Raw genomic sequence first — 13071 nt, forward strand, 5'->3', positions numbered from 1 at the left:
GGGACAAGGAAGCCAACAGGAAGTGGTCAGAGAACAAGCCTGCAGGGGGCGCAGTGGAGACAGGATTCTGGCTTTAGTTGTAAAAGATGGAAAATTGTTGTGGTTTCTCCAGGTGGCCTTGGGAAGCCCCCGTCTGTGACTTCTAGCTCATCATTTGCAAGACAGGAGCAACATCGACCCCTATCATAGAGGTATTACAGAGAGGAACAAGAAAAAGTATGTGAAGTTTCTAGGTTTAAAGCCTAGTATAGACTGAAGTGTCTCCATCTCTATTTTTTGTTGGGTCCAAAACTGCTATATGAACAAATGCCATGTCTGCATTCATAGAATTCTAGTAACTGTAGTTTGATGAGCAGGCTGAGCAATCAGTTAATCATATTTTTGCACAGAACACTATTATTTTATTCATTTATTTCATAAAATTTTATATACTCCCTAATTGTTAAAAAAAACCTAGACAAAAAACCTCAATGTGGTTTACAAAAATAATAAAACAATAAAATTATTGGTAAAAAACAGATAGAATCAACTATTTAAAACAGTTTTTAAAATTAAAATCAGCTAGAGTAGCTGTTTGCAAGTTCATTTCCAATAAGACATTATGACAAGCTATCTGTATCTAGAAGTTGCTGCTCAATTTTATATTTCAGATGCTAGATGTTTTGTATCAGGTCTTACGTTAAGTTGACATGCATCAGAGTGCACTACAAATTAAGTCTGTAGGCCTTCATTTTTTGTCCTTTTCCCTTCACTTTGATATTTCTATGTATTTTTAACACCCTGTGACTTGGGAACAAGGAAGGAATTCGGTTTGGTTTTGCATTTCAATGTGAACCTATCTCATTTGAACTTCGGTGAACCAAAATTCCATCCTTCAAAATTTGCACCTCTCAAAATTTTGTGATAGAGGTTTCCAAGCCTCCCCCACAAAAAAAAGTGTACAAAAATACATTTATGAGTGAAAACAGCATACAAAAATGCATTATATTGGGAGAGTTGCTTGCCAGAACATATGTGCCAGGAGGAATATGCACTGAAATGCTGAGAATTAAAACTTTAAAAAGCAAACAGATGCAAAAATGTAGGAAGTGAATCTAAAGCTGGAAAAACGAGACATTGAAATGGACAGGTTTCCCTACTATGGCTTGTATTACCAATATTTTATCTAACTTTTAATTTTGTGGCTATGTTCTATATTTGAATATGACCATATTTTCTGCAATAACGTTTTTTTAATTATTATTTTTTTTGGAAACAAGAAAGATAAAAAAGGCTTTGGTTCAGCTAACCATTAGGTAGCCCTGATTCCCATAGAAAAAGGATGTAATAATAATAATAATAATAATAATAATAATAATAATAATAATTTATTATTTATACCCCGCCCATCTGGCTCGGATTCCCCAGCCACTCTGGGCGGCTTCCCCCAAAAATATTAAAATACTTTTACTACATCAAACATTAAAAGCTTCCCTAAACAGGGCTGCCTTCAATGTTTTGCATTGTCTCTGAACTGGGATACTTGGCAGAGTAAAAGCTCCTCACCAGTGGTGTGTGGTTAGTGGACTAGGGGAACTAGGTCAGAACCCTAAATGTTTCCTTGATGCCTCCTTCCCAAGGCCCAGGAGGCTTCTGCCTGGCATAGGAAGGGAGGTGAGATGCTCACACGCATGACGTCCCCCCTCGCTCTCGCAAGCTGGCCCCTCTGCCCCTAACTGTCCCGCTATGAAAAAGTTCCCTGCCTGCACACAGCGGCTCCTCACCCACTCTTATCTTGTCCTGAGCGATGTTGAAAGGTGCGACCAAACCAGCCAGGAATCCTCGGATGAGCCCGAAGTTGTTTCTCCCGATGCTCCAGGATCCGTCGACGAGCAGGACGATGTCGGTCATTGCAGAGGTGTCGCAATGAAAGTGAGAAACTGTGGTGAGAGGGCGGGTTGAGAAAGGGGGTGCATAGATGTGCTTCTCATTTAAATATGAGAATGAAAAGAACCTGCAACTCCATGTGTAGTTAACCTTCGCAGGAAGAGTAGCAACCCAAAACCTATCCACTGAGAGCCAGTGTGGTGTAGTGATTAAGAGCGGTGGACTCGTAATCTGGTGAACTGGGTTCGCTTCCGCGCTCCTCCACATGCAGCTGCTGGGTGACCTTGGGCCAGTCACACTTCTCTGAAGTCTCTCAGCCTCACTCACCTCGCAGAGTGTTTGTTGTGGGGGAGGAGGGGAAAGGAGATTGTTAGCTGCTTTGAGACACCTTGGTAAAGGTAAAGGGACCCCTGACCATTAGGTCCAGTCGTGGCCGACTCTGGGGTTGTGGCGCTCATCTCACTTTATTGGCCGAGGGAGCTGGTGTACAGCTTCCGGGTCATGTGGCCAGCATGACTAAGCCACTTCTGGTGAACCAGAGCAGCGCACGGAAACGCTGTTTACCTTCCCGCTGGAGTGGTACCTATTTATCTACTTGCACTTTGACATGTTTTCGAACTGCTAGGTGGGCAGGAGCAGGGACCGAGCAACGGGAGTTCATCCCATCACAGGGATTCGAACCGCCGACCTTCTGATCGGCAAGTCCTAGGCTCTGTGGTTTAAGCCACAGCACCACCCGCGTCCCTTGAGACACCTTAGGGTAGTGATAAAGCAGGATATCAAATCCAAACTCTTCTTCTTCTTCTCTGGAAGAACCTACAGAGGTGCTGTGATGTCTGGCACACCAACCTTTGCTGTAGAGCATGAATAGGGAGCATGTAGGTTCTAGATGTCCAACTCACTCCCCCCAGTGCCGGATTTACATACAGTGGTACCTCAGGTTACAGACACTTCAGGTTACAGACGCTTCAGGTTACAGACTCCGCTAACCCAGAAATAGTACATCGGGTTAAGAACTTTGCTTCAGGATGAGAACAGAAATTGTGCGGCAGTGGTGGCAGCAGGAGGCCCTATTAGCTAAAGTGGTGCCTCAGGTTAAGAACAGTTTCAGGTTAAGAACAGACCTCCAGAACGAATTAAGTTCTTAACCCGAGATACCACTGTATAAGCAAAACAAGCTATAGCTTAGGGCCCCACTCTCTTGGGGGCCCCAAAAAATGTAATGGGGGAAAAACTGGATATACATTTCCAAAATATAAGATAAAAAACAAATAAAATAAAACCTACATACAGCAACAGTTTTGTGTTGTGTAGGCTCCTATGATGTAAGTGATGGGCCCCGCCTGCTAGCCTGTTCCCTAAAATATCATTGGTTTGCTCATTTCTATATATAGGGTGCCCACATTCTGCTCTTTAAAATTATTAGTAGTTTGCATCATATATTTACACCTATTATTATTTCATTTTATAGCAAGATTCTAACATTTTAAGTTAGAGCTTAATAATTATTTCACTATTAATATACTTCTTCTTAATTGTATTTCACAATTAATATATTTCTTCTTAATTGTATTTCAGTTCAACAATTACTTTGATAAAATACATATTTTGTTATGTGCAAATGGCTTTAGATACTTATTAGGTCCATAAATTACCATATAGCATATATTCAACGCAAAAAACAGCGACAATTTGTTGTTGACAAAGGACAGCTGGACATATAAAGGGCCCCATTACCTTCAGTAGCTTAGGGCCTCATCAAACCTAAATCTGGCCCTGGCTCCATCCCAGTGTGGCCAAGATCCATGGATGGTGGGATCTGAATTAGACCTGGGCGATATATTGATATATAATCCAAAGGCAGTTTGAAGTCCATATTGTGATATCAAGTTCATAATTTTTGACCTGGTAATATATTGTGCATCATGGGATGGGTGCTATGCAGAAATCACAGTGTCGGAAAAACCGTGAAGCCACTCAATGCTTCTACATAGCTCCATCCTTATTTCAGACGTTCAGAAATTTAGCTGGTGATACATCATGATGTTGAAAACCAGATATCGCCCAGCCCTAATCTGTGGTCCACCAACATCTAGAGGACCACAGGTTACTCATCCCCCTGTACGGCCTTTCAGGTATGTGGAAGAGGAGTTAGGGATTAGGCATGGGGCTTTGACTGGGACATTCATGAAATGGCTTATCACAGGTGGAAATGCATCCGCACCCCCAAATGGAGAGCAGAAAATTAGATTCAAATAATGATGACAGATTGCTCTTAATCAAGCACCAGCTCGCATTGCGCGTAGACCACCGGTGTGCCGGGGGCAATATGGCAACCTCCTGAAACAAAGACCTCTTAGGGAATCTGCCGTGATGTGATTTTTGTGTGTGCTGTCAGGTCAATTCCGTCACCGCTCTAATCCAGCTCTTTGTCTCTTTATCCCAGCAAGGTTTGCGTGATTGCCTAGTGCAATGTTAACTATCATTTAGCCCCTTGGACTGAAATTATTTCGGTGATTTCTCTTTATCAAACCCAGACTCTTTCCAGATTGTGCCTTCCAAACCACGTGCATTAATCCGCCCTCTAGCCTGCATGTTGACGGGTTGGCTTTTTCTTCCAGGTATGGCAGGTAATAAGGGATTAACGCATGTTCCTGAATACCAGGTGCACTTACTAAAAGAGCTGAAAGTATAGATCCTAGAACTGTATGGGACCACAAGGTCCCATATTGACTTCAAACTGCCTTTGGATGATATATACAACCCCCCGCAATTCAGGAATCGTTGTCCAACGTGGGGCTCAAACCCACGACCCTGAGATTAAGAGTCTCGTGCTCTACCGACTGAGCTACCCCAGGGCTCACTAAAACTGCAGCTACCCAGGATGCAGTAAGGGGGACCACAGGAGAACATCAATGCAGGATGATGTGACTTTGGAGGGATTCTGTAGGAGTAAGAGGAGGTTAAGGGGTGATATGATAGCCATGTTCAAATATATAAAAGGATGTCACATAGAGGAGGGAGAAAGGTTGTTTTCTGCTGCTCCAGAGAAGCGGACACAGAGCAATGGTTCCAAACTACAAGAAAAAAGATTCCACCTAAACATTAGGAAGAACTTCCTGACTGTAAGAGCTGTTCGACAGTGGAATTTGCTGCCAAGGAGTGTGGTGGAGTCTCCTTCTTTGGAGGTCTTTAAGCAGAGGCTTGACAACCATATGTCAGGAGTGCTCTGATGGTGTTTCCTGCTTGGCAGGGGGTTGGACTCGATGGCCCTTGTGGTCTCTTCCAACTCTATGATTCTATGATTCTATGAGTAGATTGCCAGAGGGTTGACTAAGTGACCATTGAGCTCCCATACGACTCATCGATTTTATGTCAAAAGCTCATATGAGGACTTTTAGAGCTGGGTGTTCTCTAGACACATAAGAGTTACACTTGAAAAAACAGGAGCCTAGGAAACAAACCTCACCTCTCCGTGAGCTTTCTCTGGATGTTTTCTCTCGGGCCAGATAGTCCATTTCAAATTCTGCTAGGCTTGACAGAGTCGTCTTCAGGGTTGTTGGTGCCGTTGACATCACAGTCAGCTCGGCATTTGGCAAATATTCGCTCGCCCCTTTGGAAATGGCTTTTTGCCGCCTCTTCTCTGGCTCTTCCCTTCCTGTTTCCCAAAGCATCAAGAGAAAAAGAGTTATCCCCACACAGGAACGGACAATCTTTGGATGGCATGCCGGTTTTGAAGTGATTTTCAGGGGAAGTTGGGGCACATTGTGGCAGAAAAACGCCTTTCTCTTGGCTGCTGGCATTTTGTTTTCCAGAAATACCTCTTGACGATGCTGTGCCATGACATAAAGTCATAAATAATAACAACAATAACAATAATAATAAAAAATCCAAGGGGAAAACAAAATGGCCACCAGCATTCATGGGGTAAAATAGGTAATGGTGAGTTTTGCCTCACCTCTCCAAGATAGCCTGCCTGCCTCCCTAAAATGTAAAAAAGCAAGGAGAATGTGACTCCCCTCCCTTCCACCCTCTCCCCCAAATATCAGCCGAATATCCAATTCTTGAACCCTTCAGCCCAGGTGTCGTTCAAACCCGCTTTCCCCTTTGACCTCTCCACATACTTATCACGGTTGGTGTGTCACTGCGGGCAGGTGGTGAAGTGGCCTCAGTCTCCAGGGTGTATTCAGCTGCTGGGGTCTCTAAAGGCACCTCTGCCTTTTCTGGAGTGCCTGTTGGTTGCCTCCTGTTACTTCTGGCTTGGGAGAGGTTCTTCAGCTCCTCAACTGCAATGGCGAAAGCGGTGGTGGCAGCATTGGAAAACAAAAACTTACTGGCTCTTTTGGGAGGTGGCTCACTCTGACTAAAGGGCTGGAGCTGCGCTCCCCAATGTTCCCCCTCCATTGGCTCCACTTCTGCTGAACCTCAGCCATCGATAAATACTCCCCTCAGGCATGGTCTGAACAGCACCCTATTTTGAAGGTGCTCCTCACACATTCTTTGCTTGGGGTTCTTGACCATTCGTCACACCAGGATTCTGCTTCCACCTAGTGGAGCCTGGTGCATTATGGGCAGTGCTGCCTAACAGCTTCCTCAGTCCCAGTGCTGCCCTTGTAGAATCCAGCAGGGAGGTGGATGGGGGCCAACTAGAATAATTGGCTCCACCCGCCATTTGTTGTGGTCCCATCTACGGCTTATCTCCCTACCAATCCCAGTGGGTGGCAGACACTACAGCTTCCATTTTTCCTCTCTGAGCTTTGCCTCCATTGGCCAATTCTCAAGCAGCGACTCTGTTTGTTTAATCCAAGTTCTAGTTACAGGTAGGTAGCAGTGTTGGTCTGCCATAGTTGAAACAAAATAAAAAAATTCCTTCCAGTAGCACTTTAAAAAGGTAAAGGGACCCCTGACCATTAGGTCCAGTCATGGCCCACTCTGGGGTTGTGGCACTCCTCTTGCTTTATTGGCCGAGGGAGCCGGCGTACAGTCATGTGGCCAGCATGACTAAGCCGCTTCTGGCGAACCAGAGCAGCGCACGGAAACACCGTTTACCTTCCCGCCGGAGTGGTGCCTATTTATCTACTTGCACTCTGACGTGCTTTCGAACTGCTAGGTTGGCAGGAGCTGGGACCGAGCAACAGAAGCTCACCCCATCGTGGAGATTCGAACCGCCAACCTTCTGATCGGCAAGTCCTAGGCCCTGTGGTTTAACCTAAGTTTGTTATTGGTATGAGCTTTCATATGCATGCACACTTCTTCATAATAATAATAATAATAATAAATTTTATTTATACCTCACCCTCCCCATCCAAGACCGGGCTCAGGGCGGCTAACACCAGGTATAAAAACAATTGATTAAAATGCAACTTAAAAACATGATTAAACATTACAGCATTAAAATGCAGAGGGAGAAGTTCTGAAGAAGTGTGCATGCACACGAAAGCTCATACCAGTAACAAACTTAGCTGGTCTCTAAGGTGCTACTGGAAGGAATTTTTTTATTTTGTTTGATCCAAGGATCCACACTCTGTCCCTGTGCTCCTAGGTCAGCCTTGGTTCTGCTCTGGACCTGAAACTGCTCCCTAGCCAAGACTTGAGCATCACAGTCCACAGCACCGAGAGATCAAGAGAGCGAAAGCCACACTTACTCACAAATTTCCTCTTGACAAAGAGGGCCTCTTGAGAACCGTTGAGGATGTAGATCTGCAAGGTATACTCTTTTGTGGGACTCAACCCTCCCACCGTCGCTTTGGCGGTCTTGGTTTTCAGCATGACTTCCTGCTCAGAGTCACCTGGAGCAGCCGGAAGAGAAGACCGTGAACTTTTTTTAACAAGGAACATATTGCCTGACTCTTGATGGTGGGAGTTGGTCCCTTCGAACTCTACAATTTTATGTAACATATTGTCTGACTCTTTATGGTGGGAGATCTGAGGCACATCCATGTTGCTTGTTGCACTTTAGCAAAAGAGAGGTGAATCTTGCCCTTTAATAAACCACAACGAACCCCATAGAATTCATTGGTATAGCATGGAGCCAAAGCCTATGAGCATACACAGAGTGCCTTGCCAAAAGAAAAGAGATGTTCAGTCGTGAAGCTGCACAGTATGTTCTATTGGACTTCGGATGGATCAGTCAGCTTTGAGTATTTTTTATTTAAAAAATGTGTTGGGTGTTGAAAGGGAAAGGAGCATACACAGAGAGCCTTGCAAAAAAACAAAGGAGGAATGTAATCATGAAGTCACCTGAATGAGACAGGAAGGGAGCCTCTGGGCATATGCTGAGTGCAAGGTAACTTGAGGATCCTGAGTTACCAGACTTCAGGTATATCAATAAACGCTCGGGGGATGGGGGAAATGTAAAACAAGAGTGCCGTGGGTATTGAAAGGGGAGGAAACAGTGAAACCTGCACATACCCCTTGTGTCAAAAAGGCAGTGATTTAACAGCTCCTCAGCCTGCTGCAGAGCTTGCAGATACAGTGGTGCCCCGCAAGACGAATGCCCCGCTAGACGAAAGGGTTTTCCGTTTTGGAGGTGTTTCACAAAACAAATTTCCTATGGGCTTGCTTCGCAAGACGAAAATGTCTTGCGAGTTCCTGCGGGTTTTTTCCCTTTCCCACCCTTTTTCTAAGCCGCTAAGCCACTTATTAGCTGATCCGCTAAGCCGCTTATCAGCTGATCCGCTAAGCCGCTAAGCCACTTAACAGCTGATCCGCTAAGCCGCTTATCAGTTGATCCGCTAAGCCGCTTAACAGCTGATCCGCTAAGCCGCTTATCAGCTGATCCGCTAAGCCGCTTATCAGCTGATCCGCTAAGCCGCTTATCAGCTGATCCGCTAAGCCGCTTATCAGCTGATCCGCTAAGCCGCTAAGCCGCTTAACCGCTGATCCGCTAAGCCGCTTATCAGCTGATCCGCTAAGCCCCTAAGCCGCTAATAGCGCTAATCCGCTAAGCCTCTAATGGGCTTGCTTCGCAAGACGAAAAAACCGCAAGACAAAGAGACTCACGGAACGGATTCTTTTCGTCTTGTGAGGCACCACTGTATGTCTACAAAAGCGCTTTTAACAAACCCCAAACCACAGAGCTTCAAAGGCTGCAGTACGTACACAGACTTAACCTTATAACCTGAAGCTTCTGTCTGCATTTTCATAAAGGTCCTAAAGCTCTGGACGTTGGCTTTGGGAGAAATCCCAGGCAAAGAGTATAAGCCAACCTTTGCAACCCTGGTCAGTATAATTAACTCTTCTTTGGGTCATCCCTTCCTATACTGTATTCCAAAACATCAAAAGGAAAAGAGTTATCCCACAGCTACAGACCCTACCTCCTTAGATTATGCACGTGCAAATAGAAGAAGAAATCTTGTAGTGTCCAACTGGGTGACTAAGAGAAGCCCACATGAAGGACGTAGAACCACTTGTGGTTCAAAGCAGATGTTACTCAGAGGCATACCACTCCTAAGGCTGCAATACTTATGTTCTTAAGCGCATTAGCTTTCTCATTCCACAGCAAACATGACGGATATAAACTATGAACACTTCTCACTGTCTTGTTAGCAGCTTTTTTTCTAAAGGCAAGCACAATTAAGCAGCTGAGTTAATTACATCACAGATAATGTGCTCAACGGATCAGGAATGCGGTAGCACCCACGAAAGTCTTGGAATGCACCCAGAGGAAGTTTGTATCTGATATTGCAAACCTATTATTCTTATTAGCTCAAGGGGCTGGAATGACAAGCCTGCATATTTTCCAAACTTGTCAGAATTAAAAACAGGAGGGGTAACGATCCAAGCGGATGGGGGGGGGGACTTTGAAAATGCAGAGCCTTTCCACCATTGACCACAACTGTGTATGTACTATACCAGGGGTCGGCAAACTATGGCCTGGGGGTTGGATACAGCCCCCCAGGCTTGTAAATCTCGCCCACGGACCCTGCCACCCGCTTGGTCAGTCCCCTCGTGCTACAAACGCCTCGTCACGTGGGGACTGACTTCCGCAACACTGGCACGGCTTCTGGGCGGGCAGCGATGCTGGCACAGCTTCGGATTGGCTGCAGGAAGCTGCTGCAGCCAATCCGAAGCCTCACTGCCCACGCACTGAGGTAAACCCGGTGCGGCCATGGACAGAAAAGCCAGCAGGCGGGCAGCGGATCTGGGCATTGTGGCGGGTCTGTCACAGGGCTTCAGTCAGAGCTTGGCGCGCCTGCTAGTCCCGTGCCTGGCGCCCGGCTTGGTGCTGCTGCTGGTAGTGCACTCGGCAGCCGTGCTGGAGCAGCTGGAGGGCGAGCTGCGTGCCGCCTGCTTGGCGCTCCACATGTGCGGCCTGCCTGCCAACCTGGCCTCAGACGACGGGGCGCAGCACATGGTGCACACCGCCTGGGAGCTCCGCATGCACAGGCCAATGGAGCGGCTGCTGCTTGTCAACAATGCTGTTGAGCGGGAAGCACTGGGACGTGCTCCTGAGCGTGTGCAGAATGCATTCCTCCTCCAGTGTGGTGCAGTGGTTAAGAGTGGTAGACTCGTAATCTGGTGAACTGGGTTCGCTTCCGCGCTCCTCCACATGCAGCTGCTGGGTGACCTTGGGCCAGTCACACTTCTCTGAAGTCTCTCAGCCCCACTCACCTCACAGAGTGTTTGTTGTGGGGGAGGAAGGGAAAGGAGAATGCTAGCCACTTTGAGACTCCTTTGGGTAGTGATAAAGCAGGATATCAAATCCAAACTCTTCTTCTTCTCCTTCTCCAGGTCCAGAGGCAGCTGTGGGACTGGCTTACAGGGTATTTATATTTTTCAAGATATAGTCTGGCCCCCCACAGGGTCTGAGGGACAGTGGACTGGCCCCTGATGAAAAAGTTTGCCGACCCCTGCACTATACCTTTAAAGTCAGTGCTTTTTAAAAAATGTTTTGGAGTACTCTTATTTTCCTATTCATATTGAAATACTGCCCCTCAATGAGGTCAAACTTAGATTCACAAAATATTTAGTGGTATGCTTACCCCCAGAAAAAAGCACTGTTTAAAGTATATTCAAAACCCATTATTATCTGGGACTAAGTCCCATCAAACACCTGCATATCCACAGCATATGTTTAAGATGCATTGAAAGCACATTCCTTCTCCCAAAGAATTCTGGGCACTGTAGTTTTACCCCTCGCAGAGTTAAAATTCCCAGCAACCAATAGCAAACTGCAGCACACAGAATTATTGGAGGGGGGAAAATGTTCTTCAGATGTGCTTTAAAGGTACAGTGGGCATGCAGCCACTTCTTCCTTAATGGTGCCGAGAGTGCACAGGAAGAGGATTTTTTATGGGGCATTCATTCTCTGAAAAGCCTTGAACGGAAGTCGGGGGAAGGGGGGTTTAGAAATTTATATCTGAAAGAGAACAAAGAAAACCTGCTCAAATGTAGGAGTACACAGGAAAGGGTGTGTGTGTGTGTGTGTGTGTGTGTGTAAATCTTAACCATCTTTGTTGTGAAAGACAAATGCACACCCCCTGTTCATGATTTGTACAGTGGTACCTTGGTTTACAACCATAATCCGTTCCGGAGGTCCAGTTGTAAACCAAAACAGGTTGTAACCCAATGTGCACTTTCGCCAATGGGGCCTCCAAAAAAAAACAACAAAAAGGGTTGTAATCCAAAAAAAAAAGGGGGGGAGGGGTTTAATCCAAAAAAAGGGACATGCACTTCCGGGGTTGACGTGATTGTAATCCAAAATTGTTGTAATCCAAAACAGTTGCAAACCAAAGTACCACTGTATCTTTCTGGGACGAAACGCACCCTGACCTCCTCACCATGTACCTGCCATGGGCTTCACGCAAACTTTGTATCCGTTGGCATTTCCTTCCGTTTCTTTCCATTTCATCTGCAACCTGTCTTCTGAGAGGACAGTCAGTTTCAGTCGGTTTGAGCCTGGGGAGGAAAGCATCGCCGCCTTTTAAACTGGAGACAGAAAGGTGCTTTCTTTCATACTCTGGGGAAACGTGGGGTAAGGCAATCCTTCAGGGAAACTGGTCTCAAGGTAACGACAATAAACAACAACAACAACAATAATAATTTTATTATTTATACCCACCCATCTGGCTAGGTTTCCCCAGCCACTCTGGGCAGCTCCCAACAGAACACTAAAAACAGAATAAAACATCAAACATTAAAAACTTCCCTATGCAGGGCTGCCCTCAGATCTTCTAAAAGTCAGATAGTTGTTTACTTCCTTGACATCTGATGTGAGGGCGTTCCACAGGGCAGGCGCCACTACCAAGAAGGCCCTCTGCCTGGTTCCCTGTAACTTCACTTCTCTTAGTAAGGGAACCGCCAGAAGGTCCTCATAGCTGGACCTCGGTACCCGAGCTGCATGCTAGGAGTGCAGGCTCCTACAGGTATACTGGGCTGAGGCCATTTAGGTCTTTAAAGGTCAGCACCAACACTTTGAATTGTGCTCGGAAATGTAGGTCTTCCAGGACCAGTGTTATGTGGTCTCGGCAGTCACTCCCAGTCACCAGTCTACGCTCCTTCAAGTATACTGGGTTGAGGCCATTTAGGGCTTTAAAGGTCAGCACCGACGCTTTGAACTTTGTCCGGGCTGAACGATGGGGTTGGAGACGCTCCTTTAAGTATACTGGGCCGAAGCTCACATCAGGATTGCTTTTCAAAAACATGAAGCAGCTGAAATATCCAGGAAGACATGCGTGAGTAGAGCACTCTATACAAAAATGTATCAGAACATTGAGGCAGGTGTGTGGAATTGCAATAATTCAAAACTTGAAAAACCTGGGGAAAGCTTGTATAAGAATTATTAGGGCATCGTCCTCAGGCTCCCAGACATCCTGGTTTGATAGGGAGGAAATATTTATGCAAGGGGGAGTATTCTGTTGCAGAAGCCCCCACCTGCAGCTCCAAGAGCCCCCAAACAGAGCAGGTTTGCCACCTGAGTGAGGAAAAAGGCCAAAGGCATCAAGTGCCTGGGAAAGGAGGTGAACTAGTATCATGCTAGGAATTCCAAAATATCCTTTTAAATTAAACATTTTGGAGAGATGCAGCAGTTCCAGTTATCCTGCTGAGCGTGCAACTTTAGCTGGCAGCTTTGAGGCCACCTGTTTGGAAAAATGTGAAACTAGAGAAAGTGTAAGTAACAGCACTCGACAGCCTTTAGCTCAGCAAGAGCGGCAGGTGTGTGACCGTGCACAAGCTCCCTTAAACTTCTTTGCAGGGAGGAAA

The 13071-nt window shown here is 46.0% G+C and overlaps 1 protein-coding gene across 1 annotated transcript in view; it reads right to left on the minus strand.

Annotated features, from left to right (window-relative positions):
* The window catches only part of COL20A1 (collagen type XX alpha 1 chain), a 145240-nt gene that overhangs the window by 110194 nt on the left and 21975 nt on the right, over positions 1-13071 (minus strand). Inside the window, exons 3-7 of the mRNA XM_079978869.1 lie at positions 11656-11766; positions 7512-7655; positions 5991-6152; positions 5336-5524; positions 1764-1919 (exon numbers count right to left, since the gene is read on the minus strand). Of these exons, the coding sequence (XP_079834995.1) occupies positions 1764-1919; positions 5336-5524; positions 5991-6152; positions 7512-7655; positions 11656-11766 (762 nt within the window). The remainder of the gene's footprint in view (positions 1-1763; positions 1920-5335; positions 5525-5990; positions 6153-7511; positions 7656-11655; positions 11767-13071) is intronic.

This window comes from Podarcis cretensis, assembly GCF_951804945.1.
Source record: "Podarcis cretensis genome assembly, chromosome: 6".
NCBI lineage: Eukaryota > Metazoa > Chordata > Lepidosauria > Squamata > Lacertidae > Podarcis > Podarcis cretensis.